The 26793-nt window shown below is 47.2% G+C and overlaps 1 protein-coding gene across 1 annotated transcript in view; it reads right to left on the reverse strand.

Moving 5' to 3' along the window:
* CDH13 (cadherin 13) overlaps nt 1-26793 on the reverse strand; it is a 1068624-nt gene that overhangs the window by 72494 nt on the left and 969337 nt on the right. The window contains exon 9 of the mRNA XM_040982306.1: nt 17404-17544. Within this exon, the coding sequence (XP_040838240.1) occupies nt 17404-17544 (141 nt within the window). The remainder of the gene's footprint in view (nt 1-17403; nt 17545-26793) is intronic.

Below are 26793 nucleotides of genomic sequence, written 5' to 3' on the forward strand. Positions count from 1 at the left end.
AGCTGCACAGTCAAGCGTGTCATTGCTCTCATGATTAGAAAAAGGAAAACCAGCCACAAGCCTGTTGCTGGGGTGGCTCAGACAGTGGGATGGCCACTGAATAAAGCACAATATGGAGCCATTAAAATGAACACGCTAGTAAACTGTTTGGCATTATTGATCAGAAGGGAAATCTATTGTATTGGACAATGGAACACCTTGGGTTTACTTAGTGGAGAAATAACTGTGTTAAGTTAATGAAATCAGGAGAATGTGGGCCATTCGAGGGGCATTCGGGAGTCAGAGCTGAGATAAAGAGGAAAAGGAGTTAGGAATGTCCACGGTCCCAGGGCTGCAGGCGCCACGGACTCTGCTGGAGCTCAGTAATTGGAGCAGAGGGGGCTGATCTGGTAGGCTCCGCTCCCGGTTGCCCTGGTTACAGCCCCCTCTCAAATTAAAGATGTGGAAATAAGAATCCTGCAACTCAGCCTTGAATCTCTGCGGCTGCAGCAGCATCTTTCTTAAAGGGATCTCACAGGACGGAAGCTGGGTGGAGTGAGTGGGGGTTGGTAGCTACACAATGGACAAAGGGTAGGAATCATGGGGACATGACTTGGATCCAAAACAAGGGCTTTGGAACTTTGGGATGCTGTGAACCTGTTTGAAATTCTTGAAACAGGTGTACTAGTGCCCTGTCACTCCAGTGGGAGGGACCCAGGACTGAGGGATGAAGGGACGTGTTCTCTGACAATGTCACAAATCATCTCCTGTTTCTAAACAGCTCAGGGGTATTCTCTGGCTTTTGCTGCCACCAAGAAAGGCTAAAATCCCAAAGGGGAAAAATAAAGACAACACCAGGGCAGACTTAGCTCTGCGGCAGGCACTGGGCTAACCCCTCTGCGCAGCTGAGGGGTCACATCTCCCATTTTACAGATAAGGGACCAACGCTATGACAAGGACTGCAGCGTGATGCACGTGCCAGGCAGAAGTACCTGGAGGTGCTCATCTGAGAGTCAGCAGGAGTCCCACCCCAGGGTGTGGAGGACTGCTGACTTTTTCTATTTTATGGTCATGTGGTATTTCAATGTGTTTTTACTATGGCAACAAACTATGTCTTAAACAGAAAATATCCTTGGGAGGGGGAAAACGCTGTCCAATTCATAGTGCATTTAAAATTCAGCTGCTTTCCAAAATACTTTTGAAAATGCAGAATAAAAGGGGGAGGAATCCTATCTTGGAACGGAGCTACAGTGACCAAGACAGAGCAGGTGGGAGTGGTGGAGGGAGAGACTTGGCCCCTGAAGCAGGGTGTGCTGGGGTGCAGCGGCACTCAGGCAAGGAAGGAGCAGCTCCTTCCGCAACAGCAGTGGAGCCAGCACCCGTCCGTCCCATCCATCAGCGAGGAAATGACCGCAGCCCGGTCCTCACACCTTCCATAAAAACCAACTCACCATGGCCCATGGACTTCAACACACATAAAGAAAATTAGGGGATAAACTCCTCACCACGAAGGCCAAGAAATTCTATAGTTGTACACCAAAAGCATCATCTACCAAAGGGAAAAAAATGCAAGTCAGACTTGATCAAAATTAAACTGTGCTGTGGGAAGACCCTTTGAAGAGAACAAGAAGCCCAGCGACGGATCGGGAGGAATGGTCATGGCTCTGAGCAGGTGCTTGCTGCGGACAAGGAAACATCTCATCTGATCAGGGAACAATGAAAGGGTGCTGCCTGACATTCCGTCACAGAGACAGCAAACACTGTCAGTCACTGGGGACACAAAGGTTAGATCTTGGCGAGGTTACCACCACACCCATCAGGATAGCTGCACTCAGACCTGGGGGCACACGGAGGGCTTAATGGGTGAGGATGTGGGCACACGGGAATTCTCAGCTCGGCTCTTAGGGACAGAAAGTGATGTGGCCGCTGTGGGAGAGAGGAGCTAGTTTCTCACAGAGTCAATGACGCACTTAACTATGGCCAGCAGCCGGCGCCACTGCGCACAATGACGCACTTAACTATGGCCAGCAGCCGGCGCCACTGCGCACAATGACGCACTTAACTATGGCCAGCAGCCGGCGCCACTGCGCACAATGACGCACTTAACTATGGCCAGCAGCCGGCGCCACTGCGCACAATGACGCACTTAACTATGGCCCAGCAATCGGCGCCACTGTGCATAATGCAGGAAAGTGAATAACTCTGGATCTCAGCCGCAGCTGAGCGTGAATGCCTGCAGCAGCTCTATCTGCAACAGCTTCAGGTGAGAAACAAGAGAACGGCCTTTAGTGGGAGACTAATGAAGCAAACGTTGATCCTGCCACACCACAGCCAGGGAAAAGAACAAATTACTCCAGGGGTTCTGGAAAAGAAACGAAGAAAGAAAGAAAAGAACTGGGTAACATAACAATTAGATGCTGTTCCTTGCACTCTGCAAACTGTGCAGGTATCCTACTCCACTGTCAGTCCCACGACTGGCCCTGTTGACTGCCTCATTAGCATATATCTTGACCAATCAAATTTCTTTCTGTAGAAACACATCACAGCCATCCATTAGCTCCTTCCTTCAGGGGCCCCTTGTGGCTTCTGGGGGTATTCTTTGCTTTTCCCAATAAACTTCCCTTGCTTTGCTGCTTTTTCATTGTCCAAGTGCCTCATTCTTCAAACAGAAGTTGCAACACAAGATGGAAATGCTCCCTGAGGAAGCTGGCAGAGAGGAGAAGCTGTGACCCAATGGGAGGACAGAGGCTGTGACACGTAGGTGACGCCACATCCACAGGAGGACCTGCCACATTTCTTGGGGACGACACACAGACCTGAGTGGCCAGAGCTTCAGATTATCACACATCACTACCTGAGTGGATCCCAAGGGCTTGCTGCTGAGTGGGAAAATAAAGCAAACCACAGAGAACTATACATGGTCTGATTCCATCCACGCAGCATCCTTGAAATGATAAAATTAGAGGCAGAGAACAGATTAGAATGGATTAATTCCAGGGGTGAGAGGAGCGAGGGTGCCACTGTTACAGTAGTAAGAGGCAGTACTTCTGTGATAATGTGGTAAAAGTGCCCTGTATTTTGAGGATGGAGGTTGTTGCATGAACCTGCACATGTGCACAAATGCATGGAACTGCACATCCACAAGCATGTACTTGCACACACTCAGCAGATGGAAGCTTCCTCACGTGTGGTTGATGGCTTATGTCCACGTCCCCTTCCTGGTCTTAGAACTCAATGGCAGTTACAGGAGAGGTCCCCACTGAGAGCTCGAGGCTCTGGGCCTCTGGGCGCACCAGTTTGACAAATTCCTGTGAGTTCTAACCACTTAAAAGTTACACAAAAGTTACTTTTCTTGCTCTGCCTGTACTGACACCGCCTGGAAGTCGCATGACCTGCTTTGTTACATAATTAAGGAGGGAAGGACTGCTTATGGTGGACTCTACTTCCCAGTGGAGCTCTTGTACATTGCCCAGGTCCAGAGCCCTAACCCACGTGCACCCCTTTCCAAGTGGGGCTATGCAGTTTTCTCTTGGTGTGTGTGTGTGTGTGTGTGTGTGTGTGTGTGTGTGCGTGTGTGAGAGAGAGAGAGAGAGAAAGCGAGCAGCTGACCTGAAGGCTGCCACGAGGACCCAGGTGGTGTCACCAGAGAAGGGAATGCCTGTGAGGAAACACCCCATGCCATGTCAGACCACATTCATCTACTGGCAGGTCCTTGTGCTGACTCTGCTGCTAGCAGGGCCACCAGAGAGGGATGGGGGTTGAAGTGTCATTAGGTCCAAAGCAATAAGTTCCGATGTGTTTTCCAAGTATGACTGATGGCAGAGGACATTTTTAGATAGGACAGGAGATGAATCTAGGTCTTGGTCAGTAACATTTACCCTGTTGCAGGCTAGGCTCAGTGGAAAGCAGTGGGCTCTCCTCTGTTCTCGGTCACACAGGGTCAGGGGTGGCAAGTGGCACCGAGGCATGGATGACCAAGAGGAAAACCTGCAGTGAGGGTGGGCTTGCTAGTCCTTAGTTTTCTCACCCAAGAACTGAAGTGAGCAGCGGACCCACCTCATGAAGAGGTCTGAGATTTCAACAGGGTGATGCCCAGAATGCGCTGAGCACACGGTCCTGCACAGAGCTGGCAGCCTTCTTACCCGTGTCCTTATTTTACAGGTAAAGTCCCAGAGTCTAACGGACTCACATTGCATTGAAGAGCCAAGAGCTGGTGGGTGACGGAGCCGGGACTGCAAGGACGAGTCGTTTGGTACCTGAGTCACATGACAGCACCATGGGAGCAGAACGCACAGTGCAGCAGGGACTTGGAGGGTGAACGCGGTTCTCAATGCACCAACACAATGGGGGACAGGCAGAGTTGTCCCCCACTTCCTCGGCACCTTCATCCCCACTGACCTTCTTGGAGCCTATCTGCTGAGACTCCACACATCAAAATACTTGGTTTGTGCTTTTTAAAAACCCTGTGTCCTCAAACTCAGAGCCAAAGAGTGCCTTTATTGGAAAGACACCTGTCTGGGTGGCTTTGCTTGGCTGATGTATGACCCTTCTGAGCCTTCTCCTGAGATTTGGGGAACTGTGGCCTTGCCCCGTGCTTTGGTTAAGCAGAGAAGGGATAACCAGTGCCCTATCTACTCCAGCTATCTAGGCAGCCAGGGGCTGCTTTAAGCCAGGGCTACAGATGGCACACAGAGCCAGCTTGGCTGCGAGCTGCATGAGGTTCAGGCCACTCCCCCGGACAACAGCTTCTTGTGGGGATGCTGACAGATGGGGCTTTGGTGGCTTTAAAGCAACGGTTTGCTGGCCCAAGTTATTGCGACTCTCCTTCCTCGCCCTCCAAGCATTACTGCTCTTTGGGGGCACTCATCTGACTGACCGGTGTCCCCACACTGCTGCTTCTCTGCTAAATGAAAGAGCTCCATCATTTTGACGCCAATCTCTGGTGACCCAAAGATCCTCCCTTCCCTAGCTTGTGACACGTTATGTAGGAAAAAGACAAGCTGTGTTTGACATTACAGGACAGCCGCGGAGCAGTGCAGATGAAGTTAACATCCTGTTTTTCTATAAGCAACGGGGCCATGGACAGAAAAACAACTAAAATGGACAACCACGTTGAATCTTATTAAAGCCCCCAAACCCGAGATGCATTTTCTAGATTGCCAGCCTAGAAAGTCAGGCAAGTTTTACTGCTCAGTAACGGCAGAAACTCATAAATGGAATTCTTCGGGGAGCACCATCCTGCCAGATAACCTGAGGCCTTCATTCTGTATCCTTTCCAAGTGATGCTCACTGCTTGCATTTGCTGGCTGCAAAACACCTTCCTTACATCCCCCCTCAACTGCGCCAGCCCACAAAAGACTGAGGTATGGGGGCAGGGGGAAGGAAGAGTGCTCTGTAATTTACATACAGCTGTTACAGGCAGGGACACGTCTATGGGATGCGATTGACCTCTCACTGGCCATTTTATGGAGCCATATGTCAGGTACTATGCTTGTTCCAATCACTGACCTTGGCATTGAAGCACTCTACTTTATTCACTCTTTATGATGATGCAGGTTCATTTATCTCTATTTGACTAATAAATCAGCCAGATCTCAGAGAGGTTAAGCAACGTGCTGGAGTTCACACAGCCAGGAAATGGTGCGGCAGGGACACGCAGCTGGTCTGAGCAGCCCATTTGGGTCTTCAGAGAGTGGCTACGTGCCCAGCACTGCAAGCTGAATGTGTTCGTGGCTCCCTCCTACCTGTCCAGTGGCAGACAGCAGGCAGCCCCTGGGGAGAGGGGCGAGCAAGGAGCGCATGGAAGACGGAAGCTAGACTCCTTGCTGCTTACTGCCGCTGAGAGACTCGGATGGAGCTGACTCCTTCACTGAGCTGGACGGCTTCAAGGCTGTTGTCACGCACCCCAGCCCCACCCTGTCTGCATCCACTGAGGTGTAAGCTCAGGTGACTTGCTATTTCCATCTTCTACGGAGATGGCCAAGGAGTTTTCCAATTGGATGCGGGGTGTTGCACCGCCATGCTCTCATTGAACAGCCTTGAAGAGATGGGATTTAAATTGTGTCGAGGATATTAGTCTAAAGTGAATGAAGTGGAGAGTAGACTCCTCGTTTATGTCCCCGGAGTGATAAATGAGGGAGTGTAATTTTTTTTTCTAAGGCAAAGAAAATGGGAAACCAACGTGGATTTCAGACACATGAGAAATAGCTTATGAATTTAGATGATAGCCAGGCAGAAATAAATTGTACATCTGTTCATTCATTTTAATAAAGTAGAGAGATGGCATGCTGCTGGAGCCCTCGGAGAACCCTGGGTTTTAAAAATTATGATCCTATAATAGTAGCATTAAAATTTGTAATGCAGCCAGTGCCTTCTGAATTGGAGGGAAAATTCATTTATAAAATAAAAGTTCAGACTTTGGAATGTAAATGGGAAAACGCAATTTTTCTTGGCCAGATACAAATTAGTCCTGGGAGGATACCACAACATCTTGACCATAAAATAAATTTCACAAAATCTTTTTGAGAGAGTTTTTGTACTGCCAACAAAACTTCTTTGGGCGATCTCTATTTGGGTAAATTGTGCAGGTATGAAACATATGCTTAACTGGCTTTGTTATTTCTGCCTTGAACTTGGTGCTTCTTGGACAAGGGCAATCGCAGATTAATATTTCCACCTGAAATGAGTCTGGGCTCTTGCCGAAGCAAGAATAATTTTAACTCAGTGGTGGAAACACAAGGAAGAGAGCTCTAATGGACCAGCAATTACCTGCTACCATGAACATTTACTCATTCAACAAACCGCACCGAGTTTCTTGTTACAGACATGTTCCCTGCTTGCGATGGGCACAGATGCAACCATCTTGATTATAGGTTTCCCGCTGGCTTCAAAACTCAGAAGCTTTATTAACAATTCTTCAGAAAAAAAAAATTGGTTACGGCGTAAGCCTCTAGAAAGTAGGCTTTTAGACAGAGTGAGCCATTTCCATTTTATTTCAGAAGTGAGCCATTCAGATTTGCAGGTGAGAAAGAGGTGTGGGCGAACCAGGAAAGCCAGCCACAGGTCCAGTTGCAAAGACCCCAGGGTGGCTCCTGGGAATCTGGAAAGTGGACACAGACGACACACTGCAACTCCTGACTTTGCAAATACATGACACAGCTGTGGCTAACAGGTTTGGCTTAGAACCAAAGCCGGTGGCTGCTGGCTCAGGTCAATGTTTGCCCAGAGACATCCAACGCTGTCCCCAGGGTTGTGGAAATCGAAATGTGACCAGAGGCCATGGGAGAGTGCACAGTGCAAGATGTTGGTGGAGACGGAAGGACAGAGCTGCCCTCATCCTCCCAGGGGGCCTGCAGCGTGGGTGTGTTCAGGTGAAGGGCGACAGGAGCCTCCAAGGGCCTTGCAGTCACACCTCCTGCCAAGGTGCCCAGGATTGGGATTCTGCAGAGCAGAGGCTTCCCTGGCATTCTGTTTTGCTCCAGGGTGAGCAGCCCTAAGTTGAGAATATGCAACTTGGAAATGCTCCTAAACCTGTAATTTGTGGAGCAGTTTGCAGTTTGGATTTGTCAAATTAGGGTTGCCCAGCCATGAAGAGGCCAGTCATTTTTGATGGGTAAGTGGGGCCAGGTTAGTGGGGGCTGGGAAGCTTTAGGGCCATGCTGGGACCAGACTCCCAGGGCGGGCTGCCTGCGTCACTCTCCCAGGCCTGTCCCAGCTCCTCCTCCCAGACTGTCACTGGCTCCTGTGTGTCCCCAGGACATCTGTGCGTGTTCTCAGCTCTGCCCAGACCCAGTGTTCTTGCACCACCTCTCTTCACATCACCCAACCAAAGGTTCTTCAGGGACTCACTCCCGGGGACCTGCAGCTTTGCTTCAGGCACACCCCTCAGGCGCCCCGAGCTCATCAGGGGACTGTGCCCTCGCACAATGCTTTGATAGCTGCCCTTCCTTCTGAGCTTCCCGAAGATGAGCCTTTGCCCACCTCATTTAGTTCTCCAACCGCCAGCTCACAGCCTGGCTTTGATGGGCAGGTGGACAGTGTGCCTCCAGGAGAACCACTTCCACCCTGTTAACTCACAACACGTCAGCTGGATCTGTGAAAATCGGTGAACTTGCAGGAGCACATTTTCCCGTTAGTGGTTATGAAACTGCAGCAATGAGCACCGTAAATTAAAAAAAAAAAGACTTAAAAATGTTACATGCAGATAGCAGACTCACAAAATGTTCCTAGTTAATGAACTAGAGGCTTCCTTCCTTATAGGTGCTTGCCCGAATTCTTCAGGGAGTAAAATCTGGGCTTCGTTCCCGGGCACTTGTCATTGGAGATCAGTTATAAGCTACTGACAGCACTGCTGGGAGGGTTCAGCATGGAGAGGAAGCTCAGCAGACATCAAAGTGCGAGTGTGCACCCCGGCAAGCGCGTCGCTCTGCTGGGACAGTCTTGGGGGTGCAGTAGGTTGAGCTGTCACACAGAAGTGAGTCAGAGGGCCAAAGAGGTGTGGCCATGAACTGAAATGCTTGAAGAACAAGGTGAAACATTTAAGGGTCCTGAACCACAATTCGAAAAGAGACAGATTACCTTCATTTGAGAAAAAAATATCGACAGGTAATCTCTTGACAAACACAGCAGATATCCGAACACGAAGAAATAACATGTTTAAAAAGAGCTGCAAAAATAACTGTCAACTAAGATTCTGAAACCAATGAAAATATGCTGCAAAAATTCTTTCGTGACTCCTCATTAGCAGATATAATGTTTTCTAAATAAAAGTAAGTCCTTAATCAGAAGGAAAACAACCCCTCATGAAGTACAGAAATGTGAACAAATTAATAATATAAAGGGTAAGAAACAGGTAAATAGAACAGACATATGTACATATATATATGATGAAAATGTTTCAGTAAATCTAAAACGTGCATGGGACTGACAGCAACATCTCAACAGGCACGAGGATGATGAAAGCGGTTCAAATGTTCCAAGATCTTTGCATTATTCAGGAAGTGGCAACAGCTTTTTCTGCATTGGATTCTATAGCATTTCTGCACTGAAACGCCTCAGAGGCCACTAGATGTGTATGAAAATAAAGAGTAAGTTACTAGAGCTGAAGAGGCAATGAAAATAACTGAATTCAGAACAGGTAGGAATTATGAAAAAAGAAGCATGTAGAAGTATAACAAGAACAGAGCGAATATTATTAAGATCAGTGGATTTAGACTCAAACATATGATACTTGGATTGAAAGTAAAGGGACAAAATAATCCAAATAAGAAGGCTAGGGTTATCAGATTTATTTTTTAAAATTAAAATTTATGTATATGTGTGTTGATGAGAGACTCACTCTAAATTTAGGATGACAGAAAGCTGGAGAGAAGATGATACGAGGACACATACTACCACGACACTCGCCAAGAGAAAGCGGCAGTGATTATTGTAAGATACATGAGATAAGCACAAAATTAAAAGCATTTCCTAAGAGAGATAAGTTTTATAATTATAAACAAGAGTAAAAACAATTCTAAACTTGTGTGAATATAAAGACACAGCCTCAAAAGTATTCAAAAAAGTTGTAGAACAGGAGAAACAGATAAATCTATAGTCATAGATATCACATCTATGTATCTGGTAGAATATGAAGATGGATGGAATACATGAGACAATTTGAACAACAAAATTATAAACCTTAATAATGCGTGTAAATAGAATGTGATCCTAAACTATCCAGACAAATCCCTTTAGGTTCAAGGGTACGTGGGCCACAATTAAAACCGTTCACATTTGGGACGGCAAGGCCAGTGACAAGCATGAGAGGGCTTTAATCACATGAAGCACGTTTATGAGCCATTAACTAACGTTACATCAGCTAGTAATGACAAAGGAACATGACCCGTCCCTCCGTAATACACGGTATTAAGAAATATACTTCTAGAAAACCATAAAAGTAGTACAAAAGAAATCTGAAATTATATTTGACCTGAATGATAATGAAAATCTGAGAACATCATATCACATGCCATGGAATGCAATGATGGCCAGGCTAATTGGGAAATTGACAAATTCCAAATTCGCACATTAGGAGAAAAAACCTGAAAATCAACGATGAAAGCGGCATTAGAACAGGTTTGAAAAAGTAGAGTGAATAATAAAGAAGTGGAAGGAATTAAGAAAATATACAAAGGAGAAAAAAAATCAATAAAACAGAAAGTTGCTATCTTGGTAAAATTAATAAAATTGATAATCTCTATAGGATTAATCGAAAAGAAAGAAAATGAACAAATTTCTAGAAAGACACCACTGATCAAGCTGAAATACAAAGAGATTAAAGATCTGAACTGGTTTATATCTGTCTGAGAAATTAAATTTTTGGAGTAGGTAAAAAATAGGACACAACATTAATTACCAAGCAAGAGATAAAAAATTCAACTTGATTAAAATTGAGGACCTCTTTTCATTAACGGGATGAAGAGGCAAACCAGAGAATAAGAAAATATTTGCAACATGTGGAGAGCTCAAAGGACTCACACGGGGGAACATATAAAAGGTCACAGCCAGGGAAAGGCTGACAACAAACGAGGGAGAGCAGCGACAGGCACTGCCCAAGGGAGGGAAGCCAGGGCAGGCGTTTGACACAGCAGGCAGGATGCTGTTGGGGATCCCCTCAGCCCATCCTGGGAGGATTCCAGCTTCCTGCCACTGGGCCTCCTCTGAAGCAGTGAGGACGGCTCAGGTCACTGGGTCCCTGCCCCTAGGGTGGAGGAGACCAGGAGTGAGTTCAGGCACTTCTGTGGGCCTCAGTGGAGGCAGCCACAAGGGCATGCGCTGTGCAAGTCCACTCTCAGGAAGCGAGCGACAGGGAACGCTCACCCGCAAGATGGTGGTCAGAGGGTTGTTAAATGGAGCAGGTGCACGGAGGGGCTCTGGGAACCCCCCGGGCTGCAGACCACATTGTATGTTGGGGTCTGGATTTTGATCTGAGCACTTTTCTGTAAGAAAGTTATACGTTTATTAAAAGGAAATCGACCCATCTCAAGTAAGCCATTTCAGCTGCCACTTAGGCATCTTGTAATGGTTCAATTCAACAAGTGCGGGGACACAGATGCTTTGTTTGGTGTATGCTGAGAAACTATTTTTCATGCTAGCTGTTCAGGAATTGAGAGGAAAATTCAGACAAAAACGTAATGGGTTGTACAGGAATGTTCCTGGCAGTGTCATTCACAAGGGACATTCAGTTGAGAGTGCCAACATGTGCACTAGTGATGACTGGATAGACAAATGCTGACAGCCACACAATGGTGTCATCCTGTGCCATAAGGAGGAATGAATACTGAAGCAGGCAGCGGCACCAATACACCTGGAAAATATTACACAGGGGGAAAGGAGCCAGTCACACAGGCCCACACGGCAGGGGATCCCACTTAAACGGAATATTCTCAGTATGCAAATCCAGAGACAAATAAACTCTGGCCAGGGCTGGGGAGAAAAAAGGGGTCTGGGTCTACAGCTTCTTTGTGGGGTGATGTAAATGTTCTGAAACGGTGGTGTGAATGTGCCCCAAACCCATGACCTATACATCTGAAAAGGGTGGACTTTATAGTACCTAAGTTATATCTCAATAAAACTGTTACTAAAAAAATTAATGGTGTATGAAACAAAAGTGATAAAGTTAAGGGATTCCATGAATGCTAACTTGACATCTTTCTGACTCAGATAATTCATTAGTAGCAAGAGATAAATTTCTAGCTTAAGAGATAAGATAGCTCCTTGATTGATAAACCTAACCAAGAAGAATGAATCATAATGAACAAACAGGAAAAGATTTAAATTCTTGCCAATTTGACTTGCCATGCTGACATCAATAAAGATAACATAAAACTCACAATATGCCCCGCAAAATGCACATGGTGACAGTCTGGTTAATGAGTGCCATTAGTTTAGAGATTGGTCATTACACAAGAACTCACTAAAAAGACAGAAACGTGATAGAGATTTTCTCAAATTTGACAACAATTTCCAATGTTTACACACATTTTCCAATACTATGGTGTGAAAGCAAAAAAACAGAGCAAAACCAAACAAGAACAACAAAAAACCAAACCAAACAAACAAAAAACCGTCTGAACTAATTGTAGCATAGGGCAAACTTGCTGCTAGAGGAAGGAGTGGACATTTTGTTATCATATTTCTAGAGCAAATACCATGAAATAATTATCATAAGGTGAAGAATTGATCCACAGTGTGCAGCCAAACAGAAGGCAATGCTCACGGGACTCACTAGGCAGAAATAATCTATAAAACGCATATTTCTACTAAATGATTAGCATTGCAAAGAAAAGTAAGATTCTTGGGGCCTTTTGCGTTCCTGAAGAATGCGCACTGCACCTCGGAACCAGAAGACTGCTCCTTGCCAGCCTGTCGCCGGGCATGCTGGGTGTCTGCCTGGGGCTCTGGCCTGTCAGCTCTGTCTCCTATCACTTGCCCACATTCCTTTCCTGGTGTTGGGGTACTTGACCCCCACTCGTTTCCCAACTCAAGGTCAGAACCTTTCAAATTTTATGTTACTTCATTTTTTAAGGAAGATCTTATTTATTTCTTTTTTTACTGGAAAGGCGGATATACAGAGGGAAGGGGAGACAGAAAGATCTTCTGTCCGCTGATTCACTTCCCAAGTGGCTGCAATGGCTAGAGTTAAGCCAATACAAATCCAGGAGCCAGAAACTGCACCTCCTGCTCAGCTCTTCTAGGGTCTCCCATGTGGGTGCAGGGTCCCAAGGCTTTGGGCCGTCCTCCATTGCCCTCCCAGGCCACAAGCAGACAGCTGGATGGCAAGTGGAGCAGCTGGGACACAAACTGACACCCATGTGGAACCCCGGTGCATACGAGTTAAGGGTTCAGGCACCAGGCCATCACACCGGGCCTAGGTAATTTCTTTTACAGTGTAACAGTGCTACCTACATTCAAACACCAATGCAGTCACCTTAGAAAGCACCTCTAAATTATACGATCCTTCCAAGACACACAATTTGAAAATTAAATTAATGAAATAAAAATCTTTGAATGTCCTTTTTCTTATATGATCATTTGCAAATTCCTTTTATAGGTAATAGGCACTGTATTAACTGCCATGATGTAAGATTTATGTAAAAGCTTGCTATTCAATCAGTTGGACAGCAATTATGTTCTAGACACAAACTTTTATACAGAAATAACTTTGGAATGAAGTCACTTCATTCCACCTGACACTGAGGCTCCACCTACATTTCAAACTCCTCCACGTTCACAAGACATTTCCAAATACCTTTCATAGGAGGTTCCAAACTAACACTGCACCCCCATGTAAGAGCTGTTTCACAAAGAAACCACTGTTGCCAATCTATATTTGCATGAAAGTGAATGACTGAAAATCGATTTCATGTATCATACCCAGCGACATTGTTCTCAAGTCAGAGGTGCCTTCAGGAGGCATTTGGCAAACGCTGAGCGATTGGATGCCTACGGGGACCCAGCAGAGTCACAGAAACATGACCCTTGCTTCTCAACAAGTTTACCGTCAGGGTAAACGAACCTGAGGGGAATCAACAAATGAATTTGCTTTTAAAAATAACCTTCAAAATATTTCCTTCCTTCAGCAATGACTATACTGTCAAGAGCTGCAATATGCCAACTGAAGATGGAATTACTTCTCATTTCGCTCGACAGGTTAAGGGCGGCTACAGACACATAGCCTGACGGCACGTGGGTTTCTAAGGAAGCTGTCTAAATGATAGTTGCTTGGTTGGTTCTTCTGCGTTTTGTGATTCTCTCCTTCTTGCTGTTATTGGACATGATGGCTGGCGCTGCACTGAGCCTATTGTATCACAAAGAAGCCTTGAAAAGGCAGAGTAGAAAGATGAACTATGGCGCCATCAAACAAGCCTGGTATCATATACCTATTTTCTGTCTGTCTGTCTGTCTACCTACATTGCTATCTCTCTATCAAGCTAGAGTCAGAGAGCGACACACACAGATCTTCCGCCTGCTGTTCGCCTTCCCAGCAGCCGTTACTGGGCCAGACCTAAGCTGGGAGCCAGCGACCTCGATCAGGTCTCTGCCATGTGTGGCAGGGGCTGAAGCACCTGGACCATCCTCTGCCGCTTTTCCCAGCTAACTGGCAGGGAGCAGTCAGGACACAAACCAGCGCCCATGTGGGATGCTACATTGAGGGTAGTGGCTTTATCTGTTCCTCTGTAACACCAGTCCCCCTCTAAAAAACTTTGAGGGAAACCTGTCTCTATTTTGTTTAAGACAGTGCTACTTCCAGTCTCTGAATTTGTGACCAATAACAATTTCACTTTGAAACAGACAAAAAGATTCATTTCTCTGGAGGTGGAAGATGATGTTAAATAGAATTTTTGAGAAAAACCTGGCATATATTTGAGAAAAACAGGCATATATTTCTATTAATGTCACAAGAAATATCCTGACAGATTTGAACATGTATGTAAGAAAACAAACATCTCCTTGGACAGCTTTCTGGAATCCTCAACTACAAAGGACCATTACTTTCTTGCTGGAATGACCAAGCCTTGACCTTCATGTCTGAGAAACGTGTCAACTTCAGTGTCACAAGCTGTGTTTCCTCCCTGCTGTTCCAATGCCAGTGTGTCCTAGACAGCCTGCGTCCGGCTGAGTTCATCTGCTCTCCAAGAGGTGACCTTGCTGTGCTTTCTCCGGCTCCCAGCCCTGGTCTTACAGGTTGGTCATCTGCCTTCCAGAATTCCTCCTCCTCCAGATCGCTGGCGCCTTCCCCTATCATTCTGAGGTGCTGGAGCAGAAACACTCCAAGGAACAGGGCAGTCTTTCTTCAGGGAGGGAAGACGGCCCTTTATATAAGAGGTCACTTGATCCCTGACATTCTAGACACACCACAGTCATCACATCAACATCTCCCTCTCTGCCGCTTTCTCCACCCCTGCCTCAACATCACTGACCTTTCTCTTCATCACCTCCACCCTCCTCCTTGCCATCCTCATCGCCACCATCCTTTGTCCCCAACACCCTGGAGAATACTAAGTGACAGGCACTCTCGCAGAGCTTTCCATAGTGAGTTCATTTAACAATCACAAGGACCTAGGAAGGAGGTTCTGGGAGCAGCTCCGTTAGCAGGGGCAGAACACGGGATGCAGAGAGGTTCATCTGCTTGCCCCACACACCTGTCTGGGGGATTTTGATCCAGGTCTGATTCCAGAACCTACTTCTCTCCCTGTTGTACCACCTCTGATAGTTCTGGTGTCTGAAACGGACGAGTCCCTGGCCAACGGCAGAGAACACGAGCCTTTGGGAAGCATGTTAGACAGCTGAAGTGTGAATTTAACATATTGGATCTTGGGCAGACTCCCTCGGGATGGCTAGCACTTGACACGCAGTCTCATGGACCTGTGGGTTACCTGCTCTTCTCATCTTATTACTTTCATCTCAGTGAGCTTGGACATCAGCCCTGCCCTCCAGGAGTCCCAGACTCATTACCGTTAATGCCCACTTGAAGACGAGTGTTGGGCTTTTGCCCAGAGCCACAGGTGAATGCACTCCCCTTGTGTCTCTTATTTAAGGCCTGTGTTTAATGTCTTCCTTGAATTGTGTGATATCAACAACAGAAAGTGTCTGACAGTGTTGTGTCCATGCCTAAATGCAGATTTCTTCTTTCCACTGAGAGACAGGGAGTAAACACAAGCAAGCACTGTAACCAATCTCACGCAGTTGGTGACACTGGTAAGTCTGATTTTGGATTGGAGGGTCATATGATAGTTATTCTTGTTGCTATGATTTTTGTGAACAATACAACGTGCCTTGGATTCTTATTTTTGAAACAGATTGACAAGAAGTTCACAATCAGCTGTCATTCTCCAGTGAACACCACAGGAACACTGATGAAATAAGATGTGATGAGGCAGCCTAGGAAAAATGTCCCCAGGGCAAAGAATGTGCCAAATCCCACAGACTGCACCGCTTCATTTTAGGGAAACACGGGCACTTCAATGTGATCCAGAAGTGCTGTGAAGGACGTCTTTTAATCTGTTCAACCCAGGGTTCCCCACATCACTTTGATCTTAAAATCTTACCATCACCCTCCTGCTCCCGTGGCCCACAGCGTAACTTGTGGAGCTAATTTCTTGGAATGCCAGTCTGGGAACCACGGAGATAATGAGCAATCTGCACTATCAGTTCTGGGAACATTGTCCTGGCACATCAAGGAATGGAGCCACCTTGAACTGCTGTGTGCTTGGCTGCACTGAGGCTCAAACACTGAATGCTTGCAACACCACTGGGAGAGAGAGATTCTACCTTCTGCAAAAGTCACAAGGGACCACAGGTGGAGAAGCCCTGGGGGGCAAGTGGGCTGAGAGGCTCCATCTGTCCCAGGTTACCTGGGATGGCCCTGAGATTCTTCCAAGAGGAATGGGCTGGTCCACTATGCTCCTTTTATCCCCATGTCTTAGAGGGGGCAGGCGTCAATGACAGATAAGGAAGCATTTCCTCTCAGTCAAGAACAGAGTCATTTCCTATTTCTGCCTATGACTTGCTAGATTGAGTTGAAGGATGTATATTTTCAGAATGTGAATGAAATCCAGTTCACCCAGTGGAGGGAGTCTCAGATGTAAGGCGGAGAGCATCATGACAGACACGGGGCTGTCTCCGCAAATGACTGGGCCCATCGTGCTTGTTGTCTGCAGTCTCCACTTGTGCAAGCAGGGTGTCAAATCCATGACCACTCAAGCAGCCGTGACCTGAGGACATTTCCATCAGACACCCGGGCGAAGGGATCTCTTAGCTCAGCTACAAATCCAGCAAGTGAGTGTGGTTCTGTACACCGAGCCCTTCCCTAAACACTGCTCTGTGGGCCTCAGCAGGGGAGTGAGCACCGTGATCCATGGCCATGGGCGCCAGAGCTGGGGATAAGTAATGGTTCTCCTAGACCAGCTAACTTGGCTGTTATTTATAAGCTCTGGGACCACCTTGTTACTGCCAAGAAAATTTGCTTTCCCTCCTTGCTGCTGTTCCGTCTGGCCTCTCAATCTGTGCTTGCCAACAAAATAGTTATTGTTATGCTAAAACCACAATGGGGCTCACATAAGTCAGAGCTAAACAACCCCGATAAAACTATGAAAATGGCACTTTGGCATTAAAAGTTATTTTCTTATGGACTTTAACAAGATCCAGTGCTTTTGTTCCTGCAGCATTCCAGTGCTTTAGCTACACACACACACACACAATGAACAAAATAATTCTGGAAAAACACTGCTCTTTTCTCACTCAAAGGAGAGTTTTGACTGTGCAAGCTGACAGACAGCAGTGACTGTGGTCCGGGGAATTATCACTGGTCAGTGACCCTGGCCACCACTGGTCAGTGACCCTGACCATGGACACAGTAGTGGTGTGCTGGCAGGGGATTACCTCTTTCTTGGTGAACTTTGGCGAATGGTCATTTTTGTCATCGATCATGATCGTGGCTGTGGCGGTCCCCGTTAGGCCGACGTCCAGTCCAGCCATGTCCTGAGCCTCGATGATCAACTCGTACTTGGGGTTTTCCAGAGTCTACAAAGCAAAGACACAACAGAGAAGAGGACATTGAGCTTTGGGCTTCTGTTCTGGAAAGGTGGTGGGCGTGCTGAGTTCACCTCGGAGGGCAGGAGTCCTCAGCAGGGACTGCTCACATATCCATGTGGCTTAACAGCTCTCCAGTGTGACAAGACCAACATTCAGACACAGGTTTCAGAGATGAAACTTCTCCCTGGGCTTGCTTACGGGGACACTGGGTGTGTTTCAGAATGTTCCACTTCCTGGGTTTGACACTCAGAGTTGTGTGTGCCATCTCACAGCTGAAGCTGATCAGGAAACGGGGCTAACTTTGATGGTGAGATTAGCACACAGGTGGCAGTTTGTGAACTCCTACTTGACAAGCAATCTGATGGGCCAGGCATGAGGTCAGAGGACCTTACAGAAACCATCAAAATTAGCCTTTCCAACAAGCGTGATAAACTAATTATGGCTCCCATTTTACAGATAAGAAAAAACCAACTAAAGTTGAGAGTTGCCTAGGATGAATTGTCATATCCATAGAGTCCCTTAGACCCATAGGATGCTACATCTAGAAGACATGTTCTTTTAAAACATGTCTTAAACATATTTGAGAGGGAAGGTAGAGAGGGAGAGAGGGGGAGAAATAAATGGTAGAGAGAGGTGGGGAGAGGGAGAGAGAAGAGAAAAAGAAGGAGAGAAAGTGCCATTTCTCAGTTTACTTCATAAATGGCTACAATGGCTAGGACTTGGCTAGGCCTAAGTCTGGAGCTAAGAACTCAATTCAGGTCTCCTTTTTGGGCAGCAGGGACCCAATCACCTCTTAGAGCTGCTGCTGTGGTGTTCCGGGATAGACCTTAGCAGGAAGCTAAAGTCAGGAGAAGGGGCCAGATTTTGAATCCAGCTTTTCTCACATGGGATGAGGGTGTCTTAACTGCTGCGATAAATACTTTCCCTGAAAATGAATGAGCTGATCTACACATCACACTATTATCTTTTTCTTTTTATATTATTGTCTTTTTAAATATGTATCTATTCTGTTTGAGTATTTGTCAGCCATTAGCTATAATGTTTAAACATTTGAAACAACCAGCCAACAGCTCCAGGCCCAAGATGGAGGAGAGGGTAGTGTGTGGCAAATGTGAGCCCCTGCTCCACAATCGCCTTTGCCAGTGGGTTTACTTACTGTGGTCAACCCCATCCCCCCCCCCCCTTGTTTTTCAGGAAAGCAGCAGCTTATATAGTTTTGTTGGGAACCCATACCTCTCCCCCTCCCTACTGCTGCGGTTGTGGTCAGGATGGCTTTTTTCATTTTCTTCCTTACAAACTTCTGACATGAGCTGAGCCCAGAGTTGGGAGAAGCCAATGAGCGCCTCCCTCTTCCAACCCCCTCCTTGCTGTCTAGTCTAGGCCCAGGCTCAGGCTCTGTGATTGACAGCTGGGGAAGGGAGCACTTAGCTGGGGGTCTGGCTACGCAAAACCAGTACACAGCGAATTACACCTGAACCTGGGAGCAAAAGGAGCCGTTCTCAGCAGCCACACTGGAGCCACTTTATCAAGCTGTGCCACAAGCCAGCCTTGGGCAAGGACTATGCAAGCTAATTAACGCTTTAACTTTTCTTATTTGCTGAAACCAGTTTGGATTGGTTTCTTAATCACTCACACACAGAGTCCAAGTTAAACTACCTTCAATAAAAAACAACAAAAAAGCTGTTTACCATTGCATAAACAGCCCTATGAGTAGGACACCTTCAAAACTCTCTAGTTACACCAACCAGTAATTAAGACATACCACAGGGAACAAAGAATAGAAAACAACAGGGAGTTTGTAATTTCCTTCTTAATGCCACGGCTTACAGGAAATTTTAATAGCTCAATGCTGGCCCCCAAAATTTTTAAGTATTTTTAAAGGATGGTTAGCTGTTTGATGCCGAGGCTGAGTTTAGTTGGTTCCTTTCTAACTAAGATCTTTGTAGCTGCCCATTTGTTATGTAGGACAGCCGGTGGGATGTTGGTGGGCTCTCTGCAGCTCTACATGGGAGTTTCTAGATTTGATCCTTGCCACTCCAGGACTTGGGAGCACAAACTTCTCTAACAGTTGGGTGCAAATGGGATTTGACAAAGCGCCCAGCTCTGTCTCTACCTGGATTGGCAGACACCTCCCTGTGTGGGGCTCGAGAATTCAGCCATTCTTAAGCAGAACCTGGCAAATATTAGCCTAATAAGAGTGGCTTTCTCCTTGTAACCCCTGACAAGTGGGACAGGATTTTTTGTCCACCAAATTCTGCAGCTGAGTCACAGAACACCAATGGACTGTTCCCCAAGTTTTGTCCCGAGTGCCCATCCTAGCTCTAAGCTTAAACATCACCAGTTTCTTCTATCTCATTGTTGCTTTTGTTGTAAAACCTTGTAAAGATTTTTGAAAGTGCACAAAGACATGGGAATTACATGGAGTTTTTTTTCCAACATAGAAGAGATCATGGTAAATACAGCAACATTTTTTTCCTGCACATTATTTTAAGGGTTGTCTGAAAATTGTATGTGTATTTTGTAATTTCCCTGATTATCTTCTGTTCTGAGGTCTTTATTTACAGCTTTTGAAAACAATCACAATCTTAAAGAACACCACAGTGAGCATCTTTATTAAGGAAACTTCAAATAAGAGGCTTTGAAGGTTTGGGGGAAAAGGAATGAAAAGCTAATGCAGGGTGAGCCTTCAGTGCAGAGGTTTAACCGCCGCTGGGACCCTCCCACGCTGTGCCAGAGAGCCTGGTGTCGGGCGTTTGTTCAGATTTCAACATTTGCTTCCAGGAGGGTGTCGAACTGTCTCGTGCCAATCCAACCAGAATGCTCAGCTTATGCTCCCAGGTATGGTTTGTCCCTGAAGAGCAGCTGGTGGGCATGCCACCTGAGGCTGTCTGGGGACCAAGGTGGCAATACCAGGGCTGTCTGAGTAGCCAGAGCCCTCAGCAGCAGCTCCTGTGCAGCCTGCACTTGCCGCTAGGGCAGAGTGGGCTGGGTCACTGCAGGACGGGCTGATGCCACAAGCACTGGAGGGCATCGGTCCCTTTCTCACTCTCAGTATCTGTGTGGCTCAGGTTGGGCTGACTCTGCCCTTGACCAGCCCACGGGGCTTCCCGTTACCAAGTCGACGTGATGAGCATACAGCCTCATGGAACGCTGCCTCCTTCACCGAATGACTGAAATTCAGTTGTGGGACTCATAATTCCAGAAAAATTCCAGAATCCTCGTCTGGGCACCTTAGAGTGGTGGGGCAGCACTCTGAAACTGGCGGACAAAGTCCCCCTGACAATGAAGGACAATGAAGCTAACACAGCTTGGCCCAGAGGTGGATTCCTCTTATAGCACCTGAACCTTTAGGAGTCCACCTTGAAGCTAGTATTTTCCTTGCAGAAGTTGTGAGTTCTACAAGTTCATGTGTTTCTCCTTTGCTCTCCTCTGGATGGTTGATCAACGTGTTTTCCACCCAGCAACAAGGTAGTTTTGACTCGTAGGCAACCAATGCTATGACCAGTGGTCATGCCGTATCAGACCACAGGCCACAGCAGGTTCTGCACAGCTATGTCCCTTGTATTTCCACATAGAAACATTCTAGGTCCCTTCAACACTTGCCTGGCATAGAAACATTTTGGTTTGACCAAGAAAAAAAATTGATAGAATTTTTTCCTTTAATTAATTTATCCATCTACTTAATTGGCAAGTAACATGTGTATAAATGTTGGGCTGGGTGCTGAGGGTAGAGTGAGCGGAAATAGGTCCATTTCGCCAAGGAGTCCAGAGTTTGCACAGCACCAACAAAACCTAGTCACTGGCAAGCGCAGGCATCAATTCTTAAGACAGTGTTAGGGCGGCGCAACTGTCTTGTGATTTAACACATTTTATAAATAATTTTTAAAGTGAACCAGTCAATTCTCATATCCTGGAGTAAATAAAACTTAACAGTGATAATGGGAAATAGATTGATTAATCCGAGAGGGAGAATCAATTCAAATATCAAGTAGATAAACAGCAATGATTGCAATGAGATGTTCCCAAAGTCTCAATTTTCTGGCAAACTTAACATTACAAACCATTTTCACTGCAAAAGTAATATTCAGTGATTTTAGGAAAATAAGAGCCCTAGTGATTTTGAGTGTAAAATGGGGACTCTGCTGGAGTCTTAGCTGCCCTGTCTCCCCCGGAAGGGAACACTCAGAGCAGGCCTGTGCCTTCTTCTCTTCTCCAGCACATACATAGGCACTTGGCTTCTGTGCATCCGTGCTTCATGCACAAGTCCACTTGCAGATATTTCAACAGGAGGATACCGCTCACAGAGCTGTGCAGACTGCTCTACATCCTCATTTTCATCTCAGTGTGTGCAGACTTGCCTGTTTATCTTAACAGAGGGCTGAGTCCACAGTATGGCTCCGCCATCAGGTCACATGGCTTACTCTGGCCAGTGGAAGATGGCAGAAGAGATGGGACTTCCAAAAGGAAGCCTGGATCCCCACATGGCTGTGTGCCAGGCAGACCCTCACAAACCTGCTCTGGACAATGTTGTATGCAGCACACAAGCTGTTCTTTCAGTTTTGGGGCTATTTACTATAGCACTCAGCCTACCTTGCTGGACATGAAGGAGGGTTTCCTGTTTTGTCTTGAATGCCTACTGACTATCCCCGCTAAGAGCAAGCCTTTGCCCCACCAGCAAGCCAAGGCTCTGCAGACTCAGCCCACAAGGGGGGAGAAGTGCTCTCATCACTGATAATGATGATGTATTGCTACTTCCCCAAACTAAATTATATCTCAAAGGTCTGAGCGTATCAGTGGCATTTCCAAACCAAAGTCATTTATTCTCACGAATGGCTTATACTTTGGGGAACTCTAGCTCAAGGAGATAGAATTTTATTTTGACCAAGAAATGCACTGTGTCAAAATGGGGAAAATTAAATCGGCTCCTCTGATTTTATTGGAAGCTATCTGATCTGTAAGGCACAGCTAGGAGCTGAACTGCTGTCCGGGCTGGCGTTTCAGCTCTCTGCATTTGCCACATCATCCCAGTGGCTCCCAACGAATAGCTGGCCTGCAAACAAGGAAGATGGTGCAGCTGCAGGAACCAGCCTGGAGCCAATCTCCAGACCTAAGGGCCCCGTTCACTGCTCACACTGACTTGAAAACCTAGCTTTTCATCTGGAGAAAGAATCAAGCTGTGTGGTTGAACGTGGCACCCAATCAACTCCTGGACCCTGGATTCCTTACTCGCCTATGCAAGTGTATGCTTAAAGGAACATTTCTCACTAACAATAAGCACAACCCAAGCTGTGTTGCGGGGAGGGGAGCAATGATTTGTAAGTGTGACATGGAACGAGGTTCTGCCATTAGCCTACAGAGGGCCACATCTTCCCTGGCCTATCCTCAGCTTGCTCCCCCAGTCCCCTTCATAGCTGGCCAGAGGAAATTCCCGCCCTTGCACCTCACCTCTTACTTTTGCACTTTTCACCTCCACTTTTTCCTTCAGGCTACTTCCTGCCCATTACTCACTGCGCTGGGATTCAGGAATGCAGGGAGAAACAGATGAAGCTTCTGGCTCATGACTCTGGCCTGACCCAGCCTGGGCATCACAGCCATTTGGGACTTGATTCAATGGATAGACAAGTTCTCTCTTTCACTTTCTGTAATTCTGACTTTCAAATAAACAAATAAATCTTGAAGGAAGGAAGAAAGAAAAGGAAGGAAGGGAGGAAAAAACAAAAGGAAAGAGAAGAAAAAAAAAAGGAACAGAAAGGAAAGTAAAAGAAGGAAGGAAAGAAGGAAGGAAGAAAAAGAAATGGGCCCAGTGCTATGGCATAGTCGGTAAAGCTACTGCCAGAGGTGCTGGCATCCCGTATGGGCACTGCTTCCAGTCCTGGCTGCTCCACTTCCAATACAGCTGCCTGCTAACGTGCATGGGAAAACAGTGGAAAATGGCCCGAGTCCTTGGGCCCCTACACCCGTGTGGGAGACCTAGAAGCTCCTGGTTCCTGGCTTTGGATCTTCCCAGCTCCAGCCATTGGGCCATCTGGGAAGTGAACTAGCAGATGAAAGATCTCTCTCTGTCTCTCTCTCTTTCTCTGTAACTCTGCCTTTCCAATAAATACATAAATCTTAAAAAATAAAATGATAATAAAAGTAGTTAACCTCCTCCCCTGGTGCTTATCTTAGCCAGTAAGGTTCTTATCCATGAACTGTTTAGTGGTTTTCTGGAACATGGCAATTTGATCTCTCTGTGATCAAGGGCTTCTCACTCAACTGCTCGTTCAGTACCTGAGACACATAGCAGTGAATTAATTAAATTTTATATATGGATTTGCAAAAGAACAAATGGCACAGAGTGGTGTAGCTGTAAATGTTTAACAACAAGTTCTCTTGGTCTGTAGCATTTGCCAATCTGGTACCGTAAGGGCACCTGCCACGGCTGATCTGAGGCTACCATAACAGTACTCTCACAGGGGGCAGCAGGAGAGAAACCCAACCAGCTGCTGTGAACCGACAGGAACCAGCTCTGGCCTGTGAATTCTGCTTTAGACGAGGAAAGCCGAAGTCAAGAAGGCACTGTGTCAACAAATCGCTCTGTTGTCTAACATTTGAGGTAGTGCTAATAAGAACCTTCGACAGGAGAGACAGAGCGGAGACTGAAGGTAATTCAGTCACTTGCTCCTTGGCTTTCCCACACAGAGTCCTGGGAGACTCCTTGCGACACAGAGTGCACACGGGGACGGTGCACCTGACACTTGGCCCATAAATACAGCAACAGTCTGGTGAACGCATTATCTGGAGCAGAAGGAGTTGTTGTCTGTCTTGGGTTTGATTTATCCACCCGGTGCTGGCTATATAGCACTGGGAAGAAGTACTTGGTAAATCCACAAGGAACCAGCACTGTCTCCTTGGGAACTGTGTCTCGGCACACTGCCGTCGGTGAGCCCTGCTCCTCATCCCTCCCTCATCTGTACGTCTCCTTTCTCTTGGCCTCTCGGTACCAGTGCGAAGGTTGCTGTTCCTGGCCTTCGCCTGCTCCTTCTTCATTGCTGGTGGGGCCTGGAGGGTGAGCAGGTGGGGCTTCATCTGCACAGATTTACTGCTTGCTGACGGAGCCGGCAGGGCGGGGAAGCAGCAGGGGAAATAAGTGCCACCTCTTAGACGTATGCGGCTGGAAGGACCAAAGTGATAGATGTGAGGCTGAGGGACACCACGTTCAGACGAAGCATTTCCAGGCAAAGCGAGTGAGTCTGGATGTTACTGATGAGCTCCAATAAACAGAGCGCCAGTGGCGGTGAGCACGAGTCTGCGAGACGGCTCTCCCTCAGCCCCGAGGCGGCTGATGTCTGACGTTCAGTGTGATTCCACAGGAACCCTTAGTTAGTGTTTACTTCAACTATGCCTGCTGGACATGATGAACTTGTACATTCCCAGCCAGTGAGATTAATGAAAAGCAAGCACACGAGGCGAGATTGGGAGTGGGGTGGGGTGGGTGTTACCAGAATGTCCCAGCGAGGGTCCATGCTCCAGGAGGCCACAGGGAGCTGCCTGAAGTCGGCAACGCTGAGTGTTTGCTGAGTGTCAGACCCTGTGCTGGATGGTGGGGGGAAGCAGCAGGTGTAGTGGGCGGGAGCAAACCCGAGTGATTTCAGTGGAATGAGGTGGAGGTGGGGTAGAGCTGCAGTATCACGGAGTCAGCAGACTGAGGCAGGAGAGGTGCGGGGGAGGCCAGAGAGGGAGAACTAGAGACAAGGGCAAAAGGGACTGGCTCGCCATAGGCGAGGGAAGAGACCTTGAAGTTCAGGTCAGTTTCTGTGTGAAGTTCAAGTTTCAGTTCTGAGGCAGACTGTCCATGTTAAAATGAATAAACTCAGTCCTTTCACACTGCAGGCTGATGCTGACTCTGTTTAGGAAACACGGGGACAGCGGACCCCTGTGCCCTTACTGGCTCACCCAGCACCAGGCATTGTGGTCACAACAGCAGAAGAATGACCAGTACAGAGCTCTCCTACCTCATGGGCCCGCAGGAGAGCTTGTCTGTGCCACCTGACCCTTCTCCCTGGAGGCACTGACTCAGCCTGGCACCTGGGAGCTGCCCTGGCGAGTCCCAGCGATTGCGCGATTCTGGGCCCTCATCTTTTCTCATTTGAGTTATGGTGCAGGCTTTCTTCTAAACCACTCTGCACCCTAAAGGCAGCCAGCTGTCTAAACCACCCAGACCTAAGGAGTCTCTGAACACCCCCGGGCCTCCCGGACAAGCCCTGAGGGATGCAGCTCTGTTCCCTACTGCTCCCCCATCACACTGTGCCCCTCGGGGTTCACAGCCACCGTCTCTTTGCCCCTCTGCATCTTGCTGGTGTTGTACCCTCCCTTACCTCCACATGCCACATTTCCCTTTCGCCCTAGAAAATGGTGACTCATTTTTGCATACCTCACTTAGTTTTGCTTCTGTAGCAAAACTTGTGTTACTGTTTGTGAGTTCCCTCCCTCCTCCCTAGTAGCGTTGTCTGCTCCCACGGGAGGATTTTCCTCTTGGTGACTGAATAACATGGCACAAACACTGCCTTGGTGTCCCTAAGGCGATGCTGTGAGCTGTTCAGCTTCAGCTTCAGCTGTCGTGTCATGCATGGTGTCTGGAGCCTTCAAATTTCTGGCTCTAGCTGCTTTTGTAGCTTTGATAGTAGAGTAATGGTTCCTAAAAATGTCAGCACCCTAATTCCTGAGTCCAATACCTTAGGAGGCCAGAGGAACTCTATCAAGATGTTCAGATGGGGAGCAGGTCTTGCCCGAGTTGAATGGGCCTGGTATAACCACAAGTTATAACAGGAGGATGCAAGAGGCATGTGTGTGAGTGTGTGTGTGTGTGTGTGTGTGTGTGTGTGTGTGGAGTTGTTCTGACTTGCAGATGCTACCCTGACAGCTTTAAGGTGGAGAACAAGGCCACAGACCAAAGAATGCAGGAGTCTGCCAGAAAATGGGAAACGTTAGAAGGAAATGGATTTTACCCTGGAGCAGAGTGGGGCTGACACTCTGATGTTAGCCTACTGAGATCCACTTCAACGACACAAGTTACCTTTGCTTCAGTGGCTAACTGTGGGGACAGCAGTCACAGCAGCCCCAGGCGGCTGGGCCGCCTTGTCCAGGGAGGAGGCATCCCTGAGCTCTCACGAGGGCTGAGCTGCCCAGCTCCTCTTGGCTTCCCGCAGGCAGGCAGGACCTGCCCCACTGCCACCTTCATTTCAATGAGCTGCCTCT

The sequence above is a fragment of the Ochotona curzoniae genome, unplaced genomic scaffold, assembly GCF_017591425.1.
Source record: "Ochotona curzoniae isolate NIBS_2020 unplaced genomic scaffold, NIBS_Ocur_1.0 contig_3622, whole genome shotgun sequence".
Lineage (NCBI taxonomy): Eukaryota > Metazoa > Chordata > Mammalia > Lagomorpha > Ochotonidae > Ochotona > Ochotona curzoniae.